Source organism: Helobdella robusta (assembly GCF_000326865.2).
Source record: "Helobdella robusta unplaced genomic scaffold HELROscaffold_8, whole genome shotgun sequence".
NCBI lineage: Eukaryota > Metazoa > Annelida > Clitellata > Rhynchobdellida > Glossiphoniidae > Helobdella > Helobdella robusta.
The window spans coordinates 4,512,036-4,537,752 of NW_008705459.1; the positions used below are offsets into that span (position 1 = coordinate 4,512,036).

Below are 25,717 nucleotides of genomic sequence, written 5' to 3' on the forward strand. Positions count from 1 at the left end.
ATAATTTTTACGTGGCTTCTACACCTTACAACGGAAAGAACAACTAAAATAATTGAGGCTGTTGAACAGCACACAACATCGATTGCCCAATCTTTTTCGTTCGAGAAATCCGATGTATACAAATATTCAATTTAGATTTATCTGCATAGTAAATGTACAGCGATAATGTCAACTATTTATGACAACAGTAAAGTGATATGTCTCGAAATTATTTGCATTATGAACTGTTTAAAATAAAAAACCTCTTTGTTTGTTTTTAATATAATTGTTTATTAAAGAAACGTTAATTGAAATATTAGAAGACACGTTAGTCGACAAAAAGAAGAACATACACGTGCAAGTTAGTCAAATTAGCAATAATATAAGATTGTCTGAAACTATGGAAAGTCATAATTATATTGAAACATATATAATATACATATATATTATTTCAATACTTTCCCTTGTTTCAAAACATTTTATGACATTAGTCCCATATGTCCACACAGGAGTTTCAGTCTGACTGCTTTGAATGGCTTCTTCGTATGTATCTGGTTCATGTACATCTAATAAATATGTCTCAGCCTGCATCACATAATCATCTAACTTCTTAGGTTTCTGCAAGCTTGACCTATCTCTGAGTTGAACTTTAACTGAATTATCTATAATCTTCTTAGTGTCATCTGTAATTTCTTCTTTTGAATCATCATTTCTACTACTCGAGTCATTTTCTGATTTGCAATTGATTTGAGGATCTGTTGTAAAATCTTTTTGAGTCTGATGTTCAAATGATGTTGTACATTTCATAGATTTTTCTTGGAAAACTACATCTCTAGAGAATATCATTTTATATTGATTTTTGAGCCATATACGATAGCGTTCGTCACCATCGTAACCAACAAGGTAATCTTTTATGGCTTTCTTATCCATTTTTTGAAGTTTTTGATCAGGTATGTGAACAAAACATGTAGAGCCAATTATTCTCAAATGGTTAATTCTAGGCTTTTTACCTGTCTAAATTTCAAATGGGCTTTTATCTTCAATCGACGACTTGCCTGTTCGATTAAGTAAATATACTGCAGTTGAACATAACTCAGCCCACAGAGCGACTGGAAATTCAAAATCTGGATTTGAGTACTTCAATGTGCGTGCCATTTCTACTATTGTTCCGTTTTCACGTTCACTACCACCATTTTGTTGATGTGTATATGGTGCTGTTAGTCTTTGCGTGATTCCATGGCTGCGCAGGATATTTCGAACTTCTTCATTGTCAAACTCACCCCCATTGTCACTCAAAAATTCTTTTACTTTATGACCTATTTTGTAGTGCCTGTTTCACTTCATTTTTGTGTCTAAGAAAAGAAATGAACCTCATTTTGCTGTAATGATCTTAGAAAACAACAAAATATCGTTTTCTATTAAATGATTCTGTACTGAAAGGACCACAAACATCTGCTGATAGTAGTTCACCTGGTTTATTGGTTGCATTTCTCTTGCCAAATTTTAACCGATGTACTTTACTATAGAGACATGATGAACTTTAATGTTTAACTCCTTTTCTATAACATTCTTTATGTGACGTTTATCTTGATGACCAAAACGTTCATGGTAGAGCTGCACTATTGAATTTTCACTGACTATATTCACTTCAGCCGGTGTATCTGGAGTTAATGAAATCAAGTTTGGCTCATACAAGGAACCATCTACTCGTCTTGTCCCTTGTACTACCACTCGGTTCTTTATACTGAGTTGACATTTGGTTGCATAAGATTCAAACTTGCTGTTTTTTGAATTTTTATCTTGTGCGGCTAATATGGAACCTATATTTGGAACATACCAGACATCTGAGAGTTTTATATACTGTTGTTTGTTATTTATTTCGCCTCTACCCACAGCAACAAGAACTTCTTTTCCTGCAGCTTGAACAGAACTTGGTGCGACAAACTTCTCAAAAGTAACAAAATTATTTGGATTGTTCGTTAGGTGCTTTGTTGCTCCATTGTCAATATACCACTTAGTGTTGTCTCTCAGTGTTTGATTACTGGCTGACGTGCACAAAACTACATTTGATGTTTCATCATATGCTTTTCTTGGTGTCGCTGAAACATTTTTGGAATTTTTAGAAGATCTTCCATCACTGACCCACTTTCTACATTGCTTAACCCAGTGTCCAAGTTTATGGCAATAGTTGCAGTTACCAACTGGTTTTGTCCTTTTAGTGAAATCTCTTGATTTGTTGAAACTTTTTCTCAAAACAATTTATTAAGCGTTCTGGGCTCATAACCTGTTTAAAATAAAAAACCTCTTTGTTTTTAATATAATTGTTTATTAAAGAAACGTCAATTGAAATATTAGAAGACACGTTAGTCAACAAAAAGCGAAAAGAAGAACATACACGTGCAAGTTAGTCAAGTTAGCAATAATATAAGATTGTCTGAAACTATGGAAAGTCATAAACATATTGAAATATATATAATATACATATATATTATTTCAATATGAACTAGAAGAATGGAAATATTGGAATGGAAACAACGCGGAGATTTTATGTCATCACGTCATCACTTTATTATCTTTAGTGGGTATTAATTTCGTTGCATTGTGAATATCGTAAACTTATTAATTATTAATGCACATTAAATAAACTATTATATGCACAATTTGTTGACTGAAAACATTAAAACATTTTTGAAAAACATCATTTGAAAAACAGAACAGAAACGTTCACTCTTTTGATAAATCTGCATTTGTTTTTTGGCCTTTTTCTTAGGAACTCTCTACCTCTCTACCTTCTTCTCTGACTACTTTTCCATCACGTACGAAGTTCAGTGCGAAAGACCCATTTGTTTGCAAAATTCACTAAAGAGCGTTGTTGAACATCGCGGAAATAGCGCTTTACAAGCTAATTGATTGATCGATTGATTGATTGAAGCGTTCTTTTTGTGAACGGGGTTGTTAGTAATTTGGTTTGAAAAAGATTGAAATTTTCATGATATTTTTAAAGATAGACATCTATGAGAGGCAGGCATGTTCTTTGTCAGCATACTCAGACTAAGAAGGGTTTGTTTCTGTTACAAACACACCCATGAGAGCTCAAATCATAAGAAGCAATCATCTGATCACCGGTAAGTCGACTTGGGATAATGGTGTCAGAAGTCAGAACTCACAATTATAGGATTTGAGTATAGAAATATAACTATGGCACTTGAATTTAAAGTTGACATGACATGGAAGCATTCGTGTCATTTTATAATCAACCACAATTAATATTTATGTACCAGTTGATGATTCTCCTTCCAAATTATAATAAGTGCGTAACGACAATTTGGTTTTGCTTCTAACTAAAGCTTAAATTGTGAAGAATCAAAGTGATCATAATAGACAGAACCCAACCAATTTTTGCTTTTTGGTTATAAGTTCATATTTATCCTTATTCAAAGTAATCACTTTTAAAAAGATTTTTAAGGTCTCACGAAAAGTTTTAGTTTAATCATTTAATGATTAAAATGTCACGTTTGTTAGAAATTTGTTACGGAGTTGTTATCATGGTTCACCTTTATGTTTGCCCGTTCACAAAAGTTGAGGAAAGTTTCAACATTCAGGCTGTTCACGACATTCTTCATCATGGTTCCAATCTGTCCATGGTTGGTTTGGTTTTGGTTGAATGGTTTGGTTAGGATCTGCATTAAGATTAGATTAGGTAGGAGGTTACTTAAGTTACTTCGTTATGGTTTTTGGCTTTGACTTTTATATTTGGTTGGCGTTGGTTTGGTTTGGTTGGGTTCGTTCTTTGTTGGTTCAGTACATGTTAAACTTTTACTTGGGTGTTTGTTTTTTATCCAGGCAGCATGCTACTTGAATTTAATTAAATAAACTTTAGTGATTAGTCTTTAATTATCTTTTTTATCTTGACATTATTTGAATAATTAATAAATCATTAATAATTACATTAAATAATTAATAATAATTTAACATTAATATTAAATTATTGATATAAAAAGAAATATTAGACTTATTCTTTTCCTGTTTTGTTTTATGTTCTAATATTAAAGTTAAACCATGCCAAATAAAAATATATGAAATTGTGATTAGTATGATCATCTTGAGTTTCCTGGTGTTGTCCCAAGAACATTTCTTGGTCCTCTCATCATCGCCTTTTCTACATGGCCCTATGTCCAACTGACCACATTACTTGGCTCTGATAAATTTTTTCAACAGTACCTATGTAAGTAATTTTTTTTAAATTATTTTCTAAAAAGATTTGTAAAAATTTTAATCAGTTCTTATCATAGAAATCATATTTATAGGTCGAATTTGTCTTGGATTGCTTACTCTTTGTTCTTTCTTAACATTAAAAAAAGGAGTTGCCAACAAATTCGGAAGAGGCATTTCAACTTGGATGTGCATCATATCTATGGCTCAATTTCATTTCAATTTTTATGCAACTAGAACGTTACCAAACACCTTTGCATTAATTGGAGGTCGGAAAATATTTATCTCATGTTTTGTTTATCTTATAAATATATATCTATTAGTTATACTTTATACAAATTTATATGAATTGTTATGTGAATTTTTTAATAATTCATCAACAGCAATAGTACATTATATTTCCTTACTGCATGTTGACTTGTGCTTTTGGAAGATATTTTTATCATATCATTTAGATAATAGTGTTTATTTTCCTTCTTCTGAAAGTATGGTAAAAATTGACATTACTTAAAACAAATGTAATTGACCAAAATGACAATCATCCTCACGCAGTTATATGAACATTAATTCATTTCATAAATTTTTTGAGTAGCTATGCTGGCCACATCTTCCTGGCTTAGAAACAGACCAGCCTTAACAATATGGATCTCAGCATTCACTTGTGTCATATTCAGATCTGAACTTGTTATATTGCTTGGAATGATGATCCTGTATGACATCATTAGAAGGAAGATCTCATTTGGAAGAACTCTCCTTCATGGATTGGTGGCAAGCTTAATAGCAATCAGTAATTTTACATAATTAATTTTTTTTAAATGGTACAATATTTTAAAACTGCTTTTTATTTGATGGCAGTGCTAACAGTTTTGGTGGACTCATATTTCTGGAGAAGATGGTTGTGGCCTGAGTTTGAGGTCTTCTGGTTTAACACTGCATTGAATAAAAGCCATCAGTGGGGTGTATCTTTAACTTTGCCATCCGTGAATGAATGCATTCATCAACATGCAACATACATCATTTAATTGAGATATACACACTCGACAGACTCAACGCTTATTTATCACAATTATTAAATTTAATTTTTCATTGTTCATTTACTTAATAACTCAATAGCCTGTGTAATATCTGAAAGTAATATGCTGTAGCATATTACTAACATAACATAACTAAATCATTTGTAATGTTATTAATGTTAATAACATAACATAACTAAATCATTTGTAATGTTATTAATGTTAATAACATAACATAACTAAATCATTTGTAATGGCAGCATAGCATGTAAAAAACATTTCATAACCGTTCTAGATGTTCTTTGTTGCTTCCATTTTTCTTAACCTTTCATTGTACAGACCTCACCGTTTTTGTGGTATTTTTATTCAGCATTGCCAAGGTGTTTAGGCCCTTTCTATATTCTGGTACCTCTTGGATTATATTACAATCGTGACGTCATCCCACTTACGCTGACGTCATTCATATTTGTCTTCATTTACTCATTCCTTCCACACAAGGAGCTCAGATTCATTGTTTACGTCATCCCTCTCTTCAATGTTTCATCAGCTGCCTTCTGCCACAAACTGTTAGCTTTTCTTTTGCTGGGTTCAATATTCAATGATAATGTTTAAGGAATGTTTTGGAGTTGGGTTGTTTATTTGATTGTTATCATTGTATGAATCTCGATTTATTTTGTTTTTCCACTTTACGCAAAAGCTGGTTGACTCGGAACAATGGCACAGTAAGAAAATTATTTTCCACACTTTCTGTGGTCTTCATTGGTGTTACCGTTTGCATGAGCTGCATGTTTCTTTTTGTTTCACATTGGAACTATCCAGGTGGCGTAGCTTTGTTGTCACTGCAACGATTGAAAGCAAGTGATGAAGGTTGGAATAATAAAGATATTTTTATATTTCTGAAATGATGTATCAATGTAAGATCCTTATACATGTCACTGATGTCATACTACATTTCTCATTATAACTTCATTTTCAACGTGTTTTCATTCAACTTTTTCAATTTTGAGTTTTTCATTACGGAATTTTTGTTATGCACTTTTAAGTTAATTTTGATTTCATGTTGATTTTGTTTCTTGGTAGAAATTTTAGTTTATAGTCAGTGTTATAGAATCAATAATTTATTATAGGAATAATTTATGTTTATAAAATAAAATGAATAATTTCATTTTAGTGACATTGTTTTTATTGTCATTTAATGAAAATGTGAAAACGTCAAAAAATATTAAACAGATGTGCGCGTCCATATTGATGTCATGACAGCTCAAACTGGAGTTACAAGGTTTCTCCAAGTTAATCCAAAGTGGATGTTAGTTTAAGCTAGTTACTTCCTCAAGTTCATTTTATTTGGTGTTTTTTAGATAATAAATAAACTGATAATAATTATAAATCAGAATTAATATTATTAAATTAATAATTCTAGAATATAAAAAAATTATTCACTCTTTTAATACTGTATAGTGGGCTGAATAAGGTTGAATAGTATTCGAATATTACGTAAATTAGCACTTGGAGTGATAAGTCAACCTGGTGTTAAGGAAAAAATGTGAGAGCGGGAAGGATCTGTACGCCAAGGTTTTAATACTAAAGGTGTTTAATATTTAGGCAGCTAGTAATGATAGGTCCATTCAACAATTGGAAGTGCAAAACTTGACTGAAATGTTTCCATGTTACATTTTTTCAGATACAACAAAACAGAAGGTTTAGTTGAAGGATCAGATGAAATGTTATCATTCACTCATTTGTTAATTGGTGATGATGCTCCAGCATCGGACCATGCCGATAATATAGCCTGCATATCATATTACGAGAGAACTCATATAGTTAGCGACCAAATACTGGCTGTAGACGGCGTCAAACTTCTAAAAAGGCCTCCTTATATTGAGATAAAATTTAGAACAAAGATTTATTTGCTTGAAAAAATCAAACTTTATAATAAAATTTAGAATTCAACTGGCGTGGTTTTTATAATGTTTAGTTCAAAATTCATTCATTCAAAGATTTTACAATAGGTTGTTAAAGTTATTATGAGCATATATCGGAAATATATACATGTATATTTATTTATGCAATCGAATCTATCAAGTTTACCATAATCATAAATTTGACTTTGCCCTTTTGTTATCTGGTGTACCGAAGAAGTCTGCTAGGTCCAATTTCGTTTATTTCGTAAACTGCTGAAGTCTTGGAGATTATTCAGTCATATGGTTTCATAGGACATGCTCATGCATACACTGATGACGTTCAAATGAACAGCTTCTAGTAATTATTTCAGTTGGAAATTAATGATTTAATCGCATGTCATATGTGACATTATGGGAAACATGCGGGCAACACGTTGCGTACGTGCGGCATCATGAGTTTATGTATGAGTTTCTTGTAAATCGGCTTAATATTTTATATATGGCTTGCATAAGAGCCGCTGCTTTGCACCGCGTACACCTGTTATGCTGTTTGGCTGAGTGAGAAATGTTGCTGCCTGGATGTCAACCAATCTTCTTAGATTAAACCAATCTTAACAATCAATTTCGACCTATCTGGGTTGATTGAAAAGAGTTCGAGATCGTCATACATCGATGATTTTTTTTATTCTTTGTAATGCAACTCTGTCAACTGCTTACGTGTTACTCTTTAAACTGTCGTGCTACAAAGGCTGTACACTATTCACACCACACGACGCACATAGGGTACGCATTATGTATGCACGCACAAGCAGCGCATCATACGAGTATGATGGTCTTCGTGTTTCGGACAGACAGTATTCGAACCATGCCATCACGTAACAGCATCGCGAGACGTGGCACTTTTACTGACTGAGCTAACTCCGTGACCAAGTTGCATGCGATCCAGCTCTGAAGCGCTTGAAATAATATGAGCAGTAGCAAGTCGGCAAATTCTCATCTTTATTAATACTAACGTACTTGTGGATTCAAGTCGACACTCCCTTAATTGGCAGAGCAACAGTCCATCCCTCTCGAACAAAATGTACTTTTGTTAACTACTTAAATAACCATTTTAGTTTGCAGCAATATTGTATAATGAGATAGTAATTGCGCCAAGTTGGGACGAAACGTGTCTAGCTCGCCTAGAACAAGTTTAGTGTTCCCAATAGTGCCCCTTTAGTCGGGGTGAGAGAGGGTGCACTTTACCTGCCTGTAGTGGCAGGTATGGTGTTGGGAGAACATATTTTATAGAGTATCGTAAAGAAATCGTTTGAATTTTCTATCTTTGGACTTGGGTTAAATACTGTTCTTTGTTTTGATCCTATTTAACTGGCGTTCATTTGCCTTACGATACTGTAATCGTGTTTCGTTTGGTAGAATCGTCGTTGTGTTTGCATTAATTTTATTTAATATAATATAAATTTATTTATTTGTGCATCTACTTCAGCAAGATGGCTATGCCGGTTCCTCAGAAAATCGTGCTCAAAAACAGCACAAGTATGAGTTTAAATGACAGGTACGTTTTATTTGGCAGTGAGCACAGTGTGATATTCCATTGCTTTTTTAGTGTGTAGTGTTTGTGTTGATTTTGTTTATTTATTTATATTTATTTTATGACATGTTTTTAGTGACATATTTTTAATTAAAACTTTTTTCAGAGCGAGCTTATTTAATTTTCGCTATTTTCATTTTCAAGATTTCATGTATTGTTGTATCCATTCACTATTGGCTGTTTTAATTTTATATTTACTTATTTTATATTTTATATTCCTTATTTATTTTTATTATAATAAGTTTATTTGTTTACTGATAAATAAAATTGGGATTTCCATTTAAAATTTTCAATTGTATTCAATGTAGTCGCTACTATGTCGTCATTAATTAAATTAACTTTGTGTTTTATGTTTTTAAAGTAATAAATGATGAATAAGTAGATAGCAGGGCATAAAAAGCAGTAGGCACGACTTTGGGTTTAGCAATCTGAAGTCAAATAATACTTTTTGTAATTAATGTTGTTAAATCAGCCATTAATTTGAGTAATAATCACCGTTTGCACCAATTTTTCAGATTCACGAAAATCAATAAAGTTAGACCGCCTGTTGCACAGACTGTCACAGTGAACATGGCAAATCAACACCAAGCTGCCATCAAAAATAGACGTTTATCCCAACAAATGGCCAACAGAAACCAGACTTATGTTAATAATGATGTTAGTATATTTTAATTATTACCATGTTATTTGTTATTTATTATGTTTTTTATTAGATTGATAGCTAATAAGTTTATAATTTGTGTTCAACAGTATATATTTTCTCGTGTCTAATGTTTGATGAATTTATTTTATTATTAAAAACATTGCAGCAGTTGAAGCCACCTATAAAAAGTCGTTTAGGCATAGCATCTCGATTAGGATTCAAACCAGGTTTTGAACCTAGAAGGGGAAGACAAATAATTGGAAGTCTGCTTGGACAAAATGACTTTCCAGTATATACTCCTGTCAGAGGCAGGCCAATGAGAGGATTTTTTCAAGGCAGAGGACAAACAAGAGGTTTCAGTGACTTTCTTTTAATTAATTTATCTTGGTTTTGTCTCAACATTTTCGAAGTTATAATCATTAAATGGGTTAATGTGACTAACTTGTAAAGTAGATTATATTGCAATGTTGATATTATTTTTGTGAAAAATTTTAAAATCCTTGCTCAAAAATTTTAAACCAACTTGAATCTGGTTGCAAAAAATAAGAACAAACTTAATGTATATTTTATGGATAAAAAAACAAGCAGAAAAACGAGTGAGTGCCTGTGAACATTGCTTTTTTGCAAGATTGAGTGTGTCATCATTTAACGTTCATGCAGATTAATAATAACATTATTAAAAGAGATTGCTCCATATTCATTATTTCTATTCTGAGTGCTTTTCTTATAAATGATTGCAGTCTATTTCAATTGATCTTAAATTAAAACTCCTGCTGAATCAGATTTGAACAAATTTTGTCTGCACTGATATGGTGATTTGGTCTTTAAAATCAAACTACGTATTCAGTAAACATAAAAAGGATTTTGTTCTCGCATTTCTCACATTTCTCATTAAAGGGAAACAAAAGTTTATAATAGCACTTACTCAATAATTTGTTAGCTTAAGCTTTCTTTTTTCACCTAACATTAATATAAATTGAATTAAATTTATACAGTAAATTCCATAATAGCTGAATGTTATGTTACTTACCCTGCTTTCTGATACTTCTGTTACATTATTTTGTTGTTACATGAAAGTGTTAGAAAAATTGATTTTAATCATAATTAGAAATATTTTTTTATTTCCAGGTCAAAGAGGCTTCAGGTCAGTAGTTTAAATTCTTCACGAAACTCAAAAATCCCTATAATTTTATCAGTTTGTCATGTAGCAATCTTTAATTTGAACGTTTGAATTTTTCAGAGGTGCTAGACTAAACACGAGTTTCATCCCGATCTCCAACAGCACGCCATATGTCAGACGACCGTGGGGAGGCAGTAGAGGAGGACGAGGAAGAGGAAGAGGTGGTGGTGTTGCTAGAGGTGGTGCAAATGGTGTGAGAGCAAACAACAAAGTTGAAGTAACAAAAGATCAGTTAGATACAGAATTAGATGCTTACATGTCTCATACCAATTAATTCATATCTAGCAACATGTATAATTCTTCAAAGTATTTTTGTGTCGTTCGTTTGTATATTGAAAGTTTTTTGTCTCTATGTAAATGTCGAAAGATTTGTAACAAATCTCATTTAAAAATTTTCTGGGCCTATGGTGGTAAGATTTTGTTTAGAAATTGATTATTTCATGTATATGATATTCGTAGTTAATTATTTTGTTAGAACATTTGACTGATGCTATCAGTAATTAGATCATCTTATGAGCTGACCTAATATTCTGGTGGCATTGTTTGTCTTCAGAAAAGCATAGCTCAAATGTAAGAAATTAAATTCAAACTTTTTCATTACTCTGGCACAAAAATTTCAAAAACACTCAATAAAAAAGTTTGCTTTATTTATTTGTTTCAATTATGATTTTTTTTTATTTAATCAGCAAATTTTCTGACTGGCTGTGTATTTTTATATTTATAAAATGGCATCTTATGTACATTTTCATTAAGAAGTTTGATAAATAAATAAATGAATAAAAGTAAATATTATAATTAAAAATAAATCTGAAATTAGGTTGATAAAAATCTTAATGATGATAATGGCAACAAAACAATAATATCAAGAAGTTGTTGATAAAAGTAACTATGAAAGTTATGTACATAACGGTGAACGGACAAAATTTTCGCATTGAACACTGACGTTTAATGTACATACATATTGTTTCATTTATTTACAGGCTAGGTCATGAAACTACATTGTCTATATCACAGTTAATTCTTATAAAAACTCTAAATATAATTAAAGAGAAAAAAGATTTCAAAAGATGAAACAAGGTTGAACAAATTGCATAAATAAATTTCAAATGAATGGAATAAATTATTTAAAATAAATTTACAATGATAATTACAAAAGCAATCAAAACAAAATCTTATCCTTTTTTTGTCGGCTAAACTGTACATAGTTATTTTAATAATTTTGCATCCATATAAAATGAATAAATTAAACATTTAAAAAACTAAAAAAATAAAATTATATTTAAAATTAAATTTTGGACCTTGGAATTTGTTTCTTTAAATTAGGTATATTTATAAAAATGAATTAATAATAAGAAATATGTGACTTAGAAGAAACAGAAAAGGTTACAACTTTGTTATAACGTGCTTCATTGAGGATTACTAAGATATGAAAAAGCTTTCGGTGGCGTTCCAACGCTGAACCAACCACGTAGGCCACTCTAATTTATTTGTTGGGCATTGTATTGAGTTCTTTGTACTAACAACATCCACTTTTTCAAGTATAAATAAATAGATCCGATTTATTATGTTAGGATAGCCTAGGTGCGGAAATCGGACTTACCCTGCTTTTTTAAACGACAAGCTTGTTTGCCTCACAAAAATTCATAACTTTTTGCCTTCATTGTTCTGAAACACCAGTTGACTTTTTCTGTTTTCTGTTTAAACTTGCTTCTGACATTAACAAATGATAGGGTTAACATTTATCGACGTATTGTGAAAGGTCATCGAATTCAGACTTTTTTCTCATATTCACTCGTTTAAATTTCTTCATAAAGAAAGACCGTTACAATTTTTAAAATTTGTCCTATGTGCATGTCGGGGCTAGTCTAGAGATCATTTGTTTTTCTCCTACATCGTTGAAAGTAATTATTTGGGACTTCCCATCTACATTTAATACCTTCCAAATGAAGCTTTCCATTCTAATACCCTGTTCCTTTTTATTTGTTTCCTCATATATCGCAGCCGATACTTTTTAAGAGAATGTATTTACACTTGAATTGCTATTGTTCATGAGCTAAAAGTGTATTGTTAAGTTTAACCGCCATATAAAAAAATAGCTCATTGGTTCCTTCGTTACGCTGTAATAGGGAGAATAACGTAAATATATATACATCGTATCAATCTCAGATTTTGTACGGCGGTTTTTTGTATATATATCTACATATAAATGTAGATATATATATATATATAAATATATGTTGGAAGTAGACCATATTTTATAGAGTATTGTATGAATTCTACCGTATTGTTGGCATTAATCAATTTAAAGTTTGTCTTTTCAATTTTCCTTACCAGAATTTTTCTTTCTGGTAAGGAAAATNGAAAAGACAAACTTTAAATTGATTAATTCTTTCTGGTAAGTAAAATTGAAAAGACAAACTTTAAATTGATTAATGCCAATAATTCTACCGAATTCATATATATATATTTATATATATATGTATCTCTCTCTCTATATATATGTATCTATATATATATATATAGGCTGGAAATAAATTTAAACAGAATATTTTATTTTGTACATATTATCAAGTTGTTACGTAAGTTTCTTTTTCAAGTTTCGATAAGAAAGTTTGAAAACTTGAAAAAGAAGCGTAACAATCAGCTAACTTCTATCGAATTTAACATGCCGATTATCGCATAGAACCTGAAAGTTTTGATTTTTTTTTATCATCGGACAAGGTCACGGTGTTATTTTATAAAGTGTGGGAAAGAAAGCACGTTTGCTTAGCCACGATTTAGTTACATTCTCCTATAAGCTCATATTTGTGAATGTGCAATATGCCCAACTTCAACAATGCTTCATTGATGAACATTTTTTAACGATGACGCCTATCAAACTAGAGTACGGAAAACAATTCTAATGATTTCGCGTATGCATTTGTATTTCGTGTATTACGTAACTTTAAAAAATTTCAGGCCTTTATTTTTCACAAATTTCTAGAGCTAATCTCGTTGAGATATTTCCCAAATTCGATGGGCTGTTCAGCAAATAAGTAACAAGCATGCACTGAGCGATGAGCGTCAGTAATGCAGAATTCCATATTCATTGTACAGGAATCTTCATACTTTAATTTGGTATCACTTTTTATATATTTTTTAAGTGATAAGTGTGACATCTTATTAGAAAAGTGTGACATCTACACAACAGCCAAAAAAGCACATGTAAATATATATAATGGTAATTTTACATATATAATATATATATATGTAAGAGCACCTTTTCCTTGACAGCGAGATCCATAAAGACGAAAACCAGTGATAACAAATTCTCACGAACGGGTTAACGAGCGACATGATTTTGACACTTTCGATTTACTACTCCAGCTACATTAAGATTTCCTACGAAAAAGTTTATTGAAACAATTGCTATTTTTACAATTTTTTAATGGCAATATAACACTATTCAAAACCGCAGTCTAATTTCATAACTATCTTTCGAATCCAATCGCAAAACTTGCACAGCGCTTCCCATGAGCTGACTTCAGACGCGCTCTCTTCACTGTTTTCGCCGTAGGACTATGTCCAACGTTAGCATTGTAAAACATTCACACACACCAGAACTTTATTTAACCACACCCGTTCATACACCCATTCCTTAGCTTTAATTTAGAAAACGATTATAATTTTGACAAGTCTTACGAATAAGACTCAATCTGTTCATAACGTTCGTCGTAGAGCAATGTCGAACGTTACCAACGAGCTGCTAGGATTAACTTGTCAAGGCATTATACAGTTTTAACTATAAATAAAATTAAATAAAAATTGTTTTAAAGAAAGATCAGTCTAAAAAATGATGGGAAACAGATTTTTAATATAATTTATTTTTAATGTATCACTTTCCTATTCTACTTTGAATTTTGACCGCCAAGTTTTAAGAATAACCCAAGCACGTTATAACAAAGTTGTAAAAAAATTAGTTATAAAATTTGAATAAACGACCACAATTTATTAACAATTTCTTATCGAATAAATTACATGAGAAAAGATGAACTAATCCAAGTGAATCACAATCCTAATTTTGTTTTCCTTCTTTGAGCTGTTAACTTTTCAACGTAAGCGTCTATAAATTTTGACACCCTTGCTTGCGTGATGTCCTTGCTCTTGCTTTCTGATATCTGTTTGTTAAAAGTTATATTTTAAAATGAAACTTTTTACAGCCGATGAAATTAATCGTCTAAATTAGGCGGAGAGATACGATAGGATAGAAATTATCGAGTACTGCATATCCAAAATCGCGTTCTGGTGAAAAACATCCTCGCCTATCATACCTATGACTCGTTGTTTAGAACACGTGGTTAAGCATATGTTGTATTATTGCTAAAAGTTGAACTCATATCTGCCTCTGGTATATATATTTAAACTTCCAATTCTAAATGATGTATAAATATATGCAATATGAAAAACATTATTAAGTTCGAAAATTTAAGGTGGCTTTCGTAAAAATTAGAAAAAAATATAGTACAGTTTTCCAAATCATCTATTGAAACAGAAGTTATTAAATTTTGTTGCTTAAAGGCACATGTAAATGGGTGAAAAAATATATTGAATATGAATTGTTTGTCTAATGAGCTAAAGAATTAACACATGGCCACCAAATTTTCAATACAACCTCTTCTCAACTCGCCACCACTGAAAAGATTAAAGCAACGGAACGTTGAAAATTTAGTTAAGCCTTATATTTTAAAGTTGATTTCATACAAAAAAGAATTTAGAAAAAACAGTTAAAGGTTTTATCATTCCTTCCTAATTTCAGAGGAATCAACAACGCACAACAACGTATAAGAATACGTGCTAAACGACGCACCACATACAAAGCATGTGATAGACAGGGATCTCCGGTCACTTCACGCACTGCAAAATAGGACCAGGCGCCTTTAACCACTAGGCCGTCACGTCGCCATAATTATGGATATCATTGAAGCAAACTTAAAACTATTTTTTAAAATTAAAACACCAGATTTAGTCGTTCTGATTTTTTACTTATAAATTCGAAAATTTAAGATGGTTTTCCTAAAAAATCATAAAAATTTTAAAGGACTCGAAAATAGGTGAAGAAATAGAACAAATGTAAGGCGATAGTGAGGCGGTGTTTAGCGATAACGAGGCCGTGTCTATTTTTTGCACTTACTGAAATTACTATAGGAGTTTCATAAATATTTGCATAAGGAGTTTCTAAAAACTTGCGACTCTTTTTGGTAACAGGACATCAAAAAAAAGATTTTATAAATTACTTTTATAATATATTCGATAAACTTTTTCATTAATTTAAATGTCTGTGATATTAATTCCAATATAAATTACGTTATCGGTCAGCAGATATTTGAGGGTTGGACATCAAATGCAGCTTGTTTGTAAATAATATACACTTAATATATTTTTTAGACTTAGAGTGTTACAAAAATTGCAATACAACTTGACAGTAATTAAAAAATTGCCATGGAAAGAATTAAAAAAAAATGAATAAACACTTCTAAGTGAGAGTTCTGTTGATTTAAAACTGTAATTATTTATTTATTATTATTTATATTTAAACCGTTACTTATAGATGAAAAAGCAGTCTATATATACAGCCGAGTTAATTATTGGATTGCAGTATGCATAAGATTTGAAACTTAAAAACAATAGTGCATTATTGGGAATGTGTTTGAGTTCTGACAAAACAGATAACACGGACATCTATTTGAAAATTAAATTTTTAGTGTACTACATGTTGATATGAACTTTATTTTGATAAATTTTCAGATAACTTGCAGCCCCTATAATCAGTGCCGACTGATTTACAGGTGTGGAGACTCTGAGGCAACGGAAAAGTGGAGGCCTCTAATTATTTAATGGAGGCCGAAATATTTTACTTATCTGTTCATAATTATTTTAATTTTGTGGAGGCCCGAGACCTGCCCCGTCCTAAATCAAAACAAACAAATTGTAAAGTTGACAACGAAACAAACAACAATACCTTGGTGATGGCTTTCCTCATAATGACCTTGAACTCTTGACTAGTAACCGCTCCCTTATGATAATGGGATTTCAGGGCGTTCCTTGAGTACACTATAATTTTGTCTTCCAAGGCTTTTGCATCCAATTGTTGCTATTAGTGAGAGTCGTATGTTATAATCATTTATAAAAAGTTATTCAAATCATTGAGTTTTATAAATATTCCATAAATGTGATTCAAACAACTTGAAAAAATATTTATCACAAGGAGCTGCATTAGGAAAAATGCAAAAGTAAATTTAAGAATGAAAATTAAATAAATTGAATGTTTTTTTAATCAACCAATTTAGTATGAAAGCGGAAAAATAGCTAGGGTTTTCAAGGTTATTGTTTATCAGCCACCTGATTCTTCTTCCTTCAGCTCTTCACACCATAACAATTTTAAATCAGACACAAATATTTTAAAAAAGTTGGGTTTGAACGAACAAACAAACAAACCTTATCAGGTGGTAAAACATTTGTTTTATCATTATTTGCGTGTTCATTCATTGTTTTTACAGATGATGGTGTTGATGAAGATGGTGATACCACTCTGTTGTCACAAGTGTTGTTATCATTAGAGTTTGCAGTGCATGGTGTTCTGTTTAACATTTCAACTTGAAAGTCATTATGGACTGCTAAATTTGCTGTGTCATTAGCATTTGCTGTCTTGGTGCAACTAATACTAGCATCTTCAACATTGCTCTCATCAAGTGACTTGTTTTGTTCATCCTCAGCCAGCAATTCCTTTTGAATGGTTATAAGCATTTCCATAATTTTGATTTCTTCTTCCAATTTCAACAAAACTGATGACTCTTCTTCCTTCAACTTCTTATACTCTTCATAACTTAACATTGCAGCTCTCTTCCTACTCAATAACTCATCATCAATACGATCCTTATCTAGATCAACAGATACAGCAGCATCAGCTGGAGTGGACAGCAGAGGCTTACTAGTTTGACTCATTTTATTGAAATCTGCACGACGGTATTGATCTTGAGAACTGAGAGAATCTGATGATGGTGGGTTGGGAAGGAGAGCATTTTTACAAGTTTTGTCTTGCTGATTGATGTGAACAGGATCCGGTAGAAGTGAGGATGCTGGTCTACTTGTTCTTGAATACGATGGCCGTGGTGATGGTAAAGAAGATGTTGGAGATTGAAATGGCGATGAAGGAAGAGGAAGCAGACCCTTTGACTTGTTCTTCTTATTGGTGATCATTTCTGATTGAAGGAAAAATCAAAATCCGACTAAGATTACATAAAATTGAATAATATTTAATCACACTGAATTTGAATAAATTTTATTCATTTGTTGCATTTCAACAGTTTTCAGTTACATAAATGAAAAATCATATAAAATAGCATTAAAAAAACTGATTTTTAAAAAATAAAAAAATCATGAATAAACTAAAAAAACGTTTATTTTTTTAGACATGAATTTAAATTTGAAAACATACCTTGATGAAGAGATTGATAACAGCTGTTGGGTACTAGAGGTCGAAGAATGTCCAACATGTTGGTCATTTGTACATCATCATTCTCATCACTTTGATATTTATTACGATTAAAGGATTTGGAGCTGCTTGGTTTACTGTCAAATTTTTAATTGAACTTTCACGTAAATTAAACATTACTGATTAAAAAAAAACTTAAGAAAATTATTTGTTCAATTTTAGCAACTGTTTTTATAGATCACAAATAACAAGTAGATTAATGTATTTGTGTTGTTGGACCATTGTCTGACAGTCTAAAAAATCAAAGAAAAGTAAAATATAAATCAAACATGAGGGCACACCTGATTTGTTCTTGAATGTGGAGACAGATATCTGAGACCTGCCGTCTGGTATGGAAGTTTAGAGAATCATCTTTTTTTAAAATTTCTTTAAATGCATCTAAAAATTTTCTTTTGAGAGATTTATCTAAATCGATTTCATTATTTTTAAGAGGATGGCTATTAATGTTATTGTGAACAGTATCGACCTTATTGTTGATGCCACTCATCTTACTGTTGTTACTAAATGGGCTGCTATTTTTGTTGAAAGTACTGTAGTCAACCTTATCTTCATTACATTCCACACCAGACGATAAATTATTGAGTCGATAATATCTCTGTTGTTTATTGTTATTGTTGACAGGATTCACATAGTTGTTGATGTTATTATTGATTGCATTTGCTTTGTTGTTGATGTTACTGCTGATGCTGCCTGTCTTATTGTTCTTCATGAGCATGCTGTTATCCTTGTTGCCAGCACCATATTCAGCCCTGTCATCATTAAATCCAATGTCAAAAGAGGCATCACTGGACCAATTATATCGCTGAGGTCTGCTGCTGTTGTTATCATCAACAGAGTTCACTTTATCATCTTTTTCATTCTTTAAAGCATTAATTTTATTATTATTGCTATTATTGGCAGTAACAATTTTATTGTTGTTACCATAGGAACCACTCCTGCTATCATTCTTGTTGATGCTACCATAGCCAGCTTTACCATCATCGAATCCAGCATCAAATGGTAAGTTACTGAACCAATTATATCTTTGTGGTTTGTTGTTGTCAATAGTGTTCACCTTAGTACTGTCATCACTTTCAATTGGCATCCTGTTATTGTTGCTTCTGACAGCATTGCTACTCTTATTATTATTCTTGTCCGCATTATCATAGTCTGCTTCGCCATCATCACACCCAGCATCAGTCGATAAATCGTTGAACCAATTATATCTCTGTGATTTCTTGTTATCACTGACAGTCGATTTCGTACTGCTGTTCTTATTGTTATCGACATCATCACGGTCACCATCATCATCACATCCATCACCATATGGCAAATCATCAAACCAATTATATGGCTGTGGTTTGTTGCTGCTCGTTGCTGCAGTAAATTATTCAACAAATAAAGTCAAAAAGTTTAGAAGATTCAAACTATGAGTGAAGTGTAAGATCAGATATGTAATGTATGAAAGGGTCTGGTACAACTGAATAATTAACATAAATGTTTGGTGGCATTATGAATATCATACTCTAAAACTCACTGAGAAAAAAAAGTTAACCTTATAAATTTATTCAGATCTATGTAACCTTATCAAGGCTTTCATTAAATAACAAAAACAAAACTTTTTGCTTCATATACATTAGAGGGTTTACAAATTTTAAGCTTAACAGTTGTAACAATTGAAGTAATTCAATTTATTATACCTAGCCTGAAGCTTCTCAAATTTGAATAAATAATATTGTTGTGGCTGTTACTTTATTTTCACACTGCATCTCATATATTCTTAATTTATCAGCCTTTCATTAATGATATCAATTTATTTTCTCCATAATAATAATAATAAAAACAACAGTCACTTACAGTTGTCACGTGAGTTGAATCTGTTGTTATTAATGTACTGTCGGTTCATTGCACTCAAATCATTCAAACGTTTGTTGAGTTTGTTGCCATCATCATCTCTGGACTTGTCGTAGTTTCTCCTCCAACCAGATGACCGATCTCCATCTCCTCCATTCTTGTAAAAATTGAATCTATCCCTGTAGCCAGTATTCTGGTAGTTGTTTGCCTGGCCATAGCTCTGAACTCTACCTCTTATTGCTGGCTGGTATTTACTGTTGAACTCTAATGGTTCGGCTGTATCAATTTTAGCTAGCACACTACGAGCTTTATCTTCTTCTGTCAGCATCTGTAAATTAATTATGAAACAAGACGTTCATTCATTTACCATAAAAAAATATTCTACTAATTTCGTATAATAATAATAATAATAATAAAAAAAAAAAATTAATTAATTTCAATATTAAGAATGTCACCTGATTAATCTTCGGAATTCGTTTGACTTGGTTGGACGACTGCTGTTTGACGGGTTTAATACGTATGGTGTCTTGAAGCTTCTTTAACACTTCTTCTTCCTTTGTTTTCTTTTCATTCACTTCTCTCCTATTTGACTTGGATGAGGATATAGATGAATATTTGGATTTCTTATCTAAAGATGGCCTCATCTTCTTGTCCTGCTTTTTCGTACTTTCAACTTCTGGATGCTTTGATTGAGGTGTTTGTGAGGGTGGATTGATCTTTGGCTTAATAAGAAAAATAATAAGAATTTATTGAAAATAAATTAATGTTTAGTCATTATTTTTGGAAAAGTAATTTTTATACCAAAAAATGATTCTAGCAATCAAAATCTAGGTCAAAGTATTTTACATTTATTGTATATTTATACTTTTGAGTGTAGCAATACTAGCATGTTAAAATTGAAGATAACATATTTGACATTTTTACACAGTTTAAGATAAACAAAAAACTACCTTATTAGATGTGTCAGTTTTCTTACTCAAATGAGAATTTTTGTCAAAATTATCAACATTTGACGTAGTGGAAACGATTGCTGAAAATATTATACCTTTATACAATAGATGATATATATTACTGTTGAACCAAACACAATTAAATTTATCAATAGTATCTACCAAATACTTGAGTTAAGGAACAGCAATATAAAAATAAATAATTACATTCTAATGCAACAGAAGCCACTTAAACCTGATCATGACTAGTAAAGATGAAAGAAATGTTGACAAAGTTTAACTTTTCACTCAAGTGCAATGTAATTTATCTCAAAAACTTTGCATTATTTCTTAATCAAAGAGTAAATCAATACTATGAAATAAAGGCAAAAATTACAAGGTCTATTTTTTATGGATGAATTCTTCAAATCCTTGAGTTAATTTTTAGGGATTTTCCCACTAGACTTTAGGGCCCTGCTGCCTTTCCATCCTTCATAGCTTTCAGAGCTTCTGTAAGCTCCTCTACAGTGATGTCTGGATTTGGACCTTCGATGGGTGGAGCGTCAAAATTGACATTGATGGGATTTGTTTCATTTAACAGATGATTGAAATATTCTTTCCACTGTAGCTTGATCTCATCTTATTCAGGTATAAATGAAGTGAATAAATTTAACTACACGTAAGCAGGGAAAAAACAGCAAGAGGAACCATAGACAGAAATTAATGATGCACGATCATGTTGATAGTAAGCCAGATCAAAGTACAGGAATTAAACAGCTTAGGAAAAATATGAATTCAGACTGATGTAACTAAATATGAGCTATATTCTCAAAACAATGGACAGTCAATTTTAGAATAAGAAACAGCACCAGAACACAATAACGTTGCAATTTTTAGGCAGCCCTCTACAATTGAAACTTATATCTTAATTTATAACATCTTTGGAAAAATATGCCTTGACGTGAGTAAATCCTACATTTTCAGCAATTTGCTACAAGCTTCCTCCTTTAACACCCTGGACAGCACTTGCCAAGATTTCTTTTATTAAGAATTTCTCACTTAATTCAATCAAGATCAATATTATTAAACAATGAAGACCATTCTTCTTTCACATTAATTAATAGAGCAATTTCACAGCATTAGGTTTCAGAGCACTTCTGTCTATAAAACTTTTGTCAAAATAACCCATAACAACATGCAAGAGTAAAAAGAAATGCTAATGCCCCTAGTAAAAATTAGCTGTTGTAATCATAATCAGCAGCTCTCTTAAGCTTGGTTTTCATTCAAAAGCCAATTGATGGCCTCACACTATATGAAAAAAACAGAATTTTTTTATATTAATTTATCTTCTTTGTTGAAACAGTTGTTTTTAAATGGACAAATCACACAATCATTACGTAAGCAAATTAAAAAATTTGAGCAAATACTTGTTTTTAGTTCCTCACTAAACGAAGATGATGTTGATAATGGTTTTGAGTCATTTCTGTCAGTATATATATTAGGACTATTTTTCAGCTGCTGACATATTTTACTTACATCAAAATCTGTCAAATTTTTCAATCTGACAACAGGTTGGTACTTCTTTTTGTTACATTTTGCTGATGACATTTGCAGTGTCGTTCTCAAAGATGACCAACCAGAAAATGAAAAACTTTTGGAGGTCAACAGAGATGTTGATGAAACTGTCATATTTTCCATACAATTTGTTGCATAGCTAGAATCCTCTATCTCTTTTGCAGGGGTTAATATAGAAAATATATTTGAACGAGATTTGAAGGGGGTGGAATGTAGTGTGGATGTTACAAGTGATGTTTTTGTAGTTGATGTAGTTGATGCAGTTGATAATGGCGATGATACTACAAATCCAATACTTGACGATACTGTCGATGATGTTGATAAAGAGGTTATTACTTTGTTACTATTTTTCAATGGATTCAAATCACTTTTCTCAGAACTAAATTTTTTAACTTTCTTGTTTGATAAGAGATGAGATGAACTTGTCATCGTAGAGATAGTTGAAATAAAAGATGGTACTACAGTGCTCAACTTCTCACCACAACTTACATTCAGTTTTGTTTGAATAACACTTCTATTATCTAATTCATTTTGCACTGTGTTAAAATCATTGCTAAGTTTAAACTGTTTAACTTTATCGCTTGACTCCAAAGTTGCTTTGTCCATAAGTTTTCTCTTTTTTTCAACACACAATGGAATCAAATTTAATTTATCTAAATTTAAAATTCCTTTGCAATCAACCAACTTTACAAAACAATTTTGTCTAAGTTTTTCATCATTTGTTAATAAATCTGACAATTCATAATAAACATTTCCATTTTCAACGTTATTAACATATTGCCTGCTGCGTACACTCTCTTCATAAGCAGTTTCATTGGTCTCTAACTGATCATCATTGATATTATCAACCAGCTGAGATATGGTGTTTGTAATGTCATTCTCAATTGATTCTATCTTGCCTTGCTCTCCAGTCTCATCATCTGAAAAGCCCAGGTCGGGCGGTTCAGTTTTTACATTTTCAACGATTACCAATTCATTTTGACAAAAGAGATTTCTCGGTGACTCAAATAAGGATCTTGAAGAAATATTTTCTTGTTGAGGCTCATACATGAAGGCTGGTTCAACCTCATGATCTTCCCCATTACAATTGACATTGTTACTAACAATTTTATTCTCGTCTGCTGAAAAGCCTTCATCTGGAATTCAATAAACAAATTAGCACAAAATTAATTTTTTACCATTAAATAATTAAAAATGCAAAAATAACCAAACCATTCATAATATCAAGGTTTGAAGGACTGTGTTTCTCACTGCCATAGTTAGATTGGGTTGGTGTCGTTGACTGATTCACTTCAGATGGCGAATTAATAACGGCATTTGCCAGCATTTCCAACTGAAGCAATTTCAAACTGTCCATTTCCGACATTTTGCAAACAATACTGAAAATAAAAATTGGTTGATGGCTTGAAGATGAGATGAGGGCTAGGAAAAACAATCGTATTATCGTTCCCTTAGCTAAGATAAGCGAGTTAAAACATGAAAAGATCAACAACAACAAATTAATTTAAAAAATTTTTAATAAATTTCAGTTAGCGCATTACGTAAACTGCAAAAATGAAGAATTTACACAAAACAATTTAAAATTAACTTGATTTTTAGCATAGATAATGAAAAAATGAGAACTATTATTGTGGTTAACCAATTAGCCATTCAACTAAAATTTCTATGCTCAGTTGTTAAATACGGTTTCGTGCTGGTTTCAATCAATCAATCATTAAATCAATAATTAAATCAATAATTAAATCAATAATTAAATCAATAATTAAATCAATCAATCAATCAATCAATCAATCAATCAATCAATCATATAAGGCTATACATCAAAAGCTTTAGAACTAGGAGCGTGTATCAAAAGCGTATTGTAAGATATCAATGCTTATCTGGAGTCAACCCTAGATAAGCATTTATAGCTAGGCTGACTCTTTTACTTTTTTTGTGAATAAATGGAATTAAAAAAAAGATACCACAACATACGAAGTAACTATTAAGTAATTAACTATGTAACATTCAAAATCGCTATTATTCCTATGATTTCAAGTTTTACAATATTAAATAAATAAATCTATCGTTCGATTGATACAACCAACATTCATTAACTCATTCGTCCATCCATCTATCCATTCATTCATCCATTTATTCATCAATTCAATTAATCAATAAATCAATTTGGATGATGGACACCTTTATCCTTCTATTGTTGTGAGTTGTGACTGCGTGGATTCATATGCATTGCTGCATTCCAATGCGCTGTGTGTGTGTGCTCGAGAGGAGAGAAATAATATTAATAATATGCAAATGTAATGATTAATGGGTCTGAAAAACGTAATGGAGATATGAAGAATCTTCCTAAAGTTTTATAGCAAAATTATGTTATTTCATTTTTTGTAATTTTTATGGATAATTATTGGAAACTGGATGGAAAGCATTTAAATTCAAATCACATTCGCTAAAATAACTGATAGAACAATGTCCTTGACGTTTCTTTGTAATAATAATTGGAATGATTTCTCTTCGCATTCACTGACACTTTTTGGAAAGCAATTAAACCGTAAAATCAGAGTTTGTGGACACGGTGAGGATGTTTTTAAAAAATTATTTTAAAAAGTTAACGCTGAAAATTGCTTAGTATTTTACATAAATTTTAAGAAAATCCATTGGAGCAAATTAAGCAATAGGCAAATATTCAAATATTTATTTCGTCAAATCATATAAAACAAAAATTTAAAAAATAAAATAAATTAATAAAACGTCTATATGATGAAGGAATTTCTTGTTGAAAGACGGTTGAACTTTAAAACGTACGAATGAAGATAAAAATGTGAGTGAATTACATTACATTACATTAATGCAACCTTCCATTCACACACACACACACACACACACACACACACACACACACACACACACACACACACACACACACACACACACACACACACACACACACACACACACACACACACACACACACACACACACACACATCCAAGACACACACTCACGCACACATATATATGTATATTTGAAAAATTTTCATATAATGTTTTTATACATTTGTGGATTCTAAAAATTTTTGTTCACGTGATGTTATGATGAGAGGCTTGAATCGAACCATGTCACATCATATCACAGACTCCGCCCTTTGTGATATTTTATCTCCAATTTGAAAGCGTTTAAAGATGTTATTAAAAAAGTAAAACTGTTTTATCGTTATGCACCCGGCAAAAATTATATTGAAACGTGATATATCTATTTATTTAGAAAAATAAAAAAAATTATTTATGTTTATCAGAATATCAAGTCTATGATTTAAAAGAAACCAATGTTGTG

General features: G+C 31.4%; 4 protein-coding genes across 4 annotated transcripts; 2 read left to right on the forward strand and 2 right to left on the reverse strand.

Annotated features, from left to right (window-relative positions):
* Positions 1 to 3,485: 3,485 nt before the first annotated feature.
* On the forward strand, positions 3,486 to 7,147 carry HELRODRAFT_70039 (hypothetical protein; the record flags this gene model as incomplete). Its single annotated transcript, XM_009031839.1, has 9 exons — positions 3,486 to 3,623; positions 4,072 to 4,204; positions 4,287 to 4,460; positions 4,784 to 4,978; positions 5,047 to 5,150; positions 5,544 to 5,770; positions 5,902 to 6,071; positions 6,435 to 6,510; positions 6,886 to 7,147. 9 exons carry the CDS (start codon positions 3,486 to 3,488, stop codon positions 7,145 to 7,147), a joined length of 1,479 nt encoding a protein of 492 aa, XP_009030087.1.
* A 1,321-nt stretch (positions 7,148 to 8,468) lies between these two features.
* Positions 8,469 to 11,363, forward strand: HELRODRAFT_189778 (hypothetical protein). The gene is made up of 5 exons (XM_009032275.1): positions 8,469 to 8,660; positions 9,212 to 9,353; positions 9,506 to 9,692; positions 10,468 to 10,483; positions 10,580 to 11,363. Exons 1-5 carry the CDS (start codon positions 8,596 to 8,598, stop codon positions 10,791 to 10,793), a joined length of 624 nt encoding a protein of 207 aa, XP_009030523.1. The 5' UTR covers positions 8,469 to 8,595; the 3' UTR covers positions 10,794 to 11,363.
* Positions 11,364 to 14,565: 3,202 nt separating this feature from the next.
* Positions 14,566 to 18,060, reverse strand: HELRODRAFT_165767 (hypothetical protein; the record flags this gene model as incomplete). The annotated part of the gene is made up of 5 exons (XM_009032276.1): positions 14,566 to 14,676; positions 15,690 to 15,749; positions 16,518 to 16,649; positions 16,994 to 17,757; positions 17,994 to 18,060. The coding sequence occupies 5 exons, from the start codon at positions 18,058 to 18,060 to the stop codon at positions 14,566 to 14,568; spliced, it is 1,134 nt and encodes a 377-aa protein (XP_009030524.1).
* Positions 18,061 to 18,291: 231 nt separating this feature from the next.
* Positions 18,292 to 23,753, reverse strand: HELRODRAFT_165768 (hypothetical protein; the record flags this gene model as incomplete). The annotated part of the gene is made up of 6 exons (XM_009032277.1): positions 18,292 to 19,406; positions 19,887 to 20,211; positions 20,339 to 20,605; positions 20,834 to 20,928; positions 22,240 to 23,523; positions 23,600 to 23,753. The coding sequence occupies 6 exons, from the start codon at positions 23,751 to 23,753 to the stop codon at positions 18,292 to 18,294; spliced, it is 3,240 nt and encodes a 1,079-aa protein (XP_009030525.1).
* Positions 23,754 to 25,717: the final 1,964 nt, after the last annotated feature.

Excerpts from the sequence above, each read along its gene's own strand:
- HELRODRAFT_189778 (XM_009032275.1), top strand. The coding sequence starts at position 8,596 with ATGGCTATGCCGGTTCCTCAGAAAATCGTGCTCAAAAACAGCACAAGT. Across the intron at positions 8,661-9,211 it reads AGTATGAGTTTAAATGACAG|ATTCACGAAAATCAATAAAG; the intron begins GTACGTTTTATT and ends CCAATTTTTCAG. Across the intron at positions 9,354-9,505 it reads AGACTTATGTTAATAATGAT|CAGTTGAAGCCACCTATAAA; the intron begins GTTAGTATATTT and ends AAAACATTGCAG.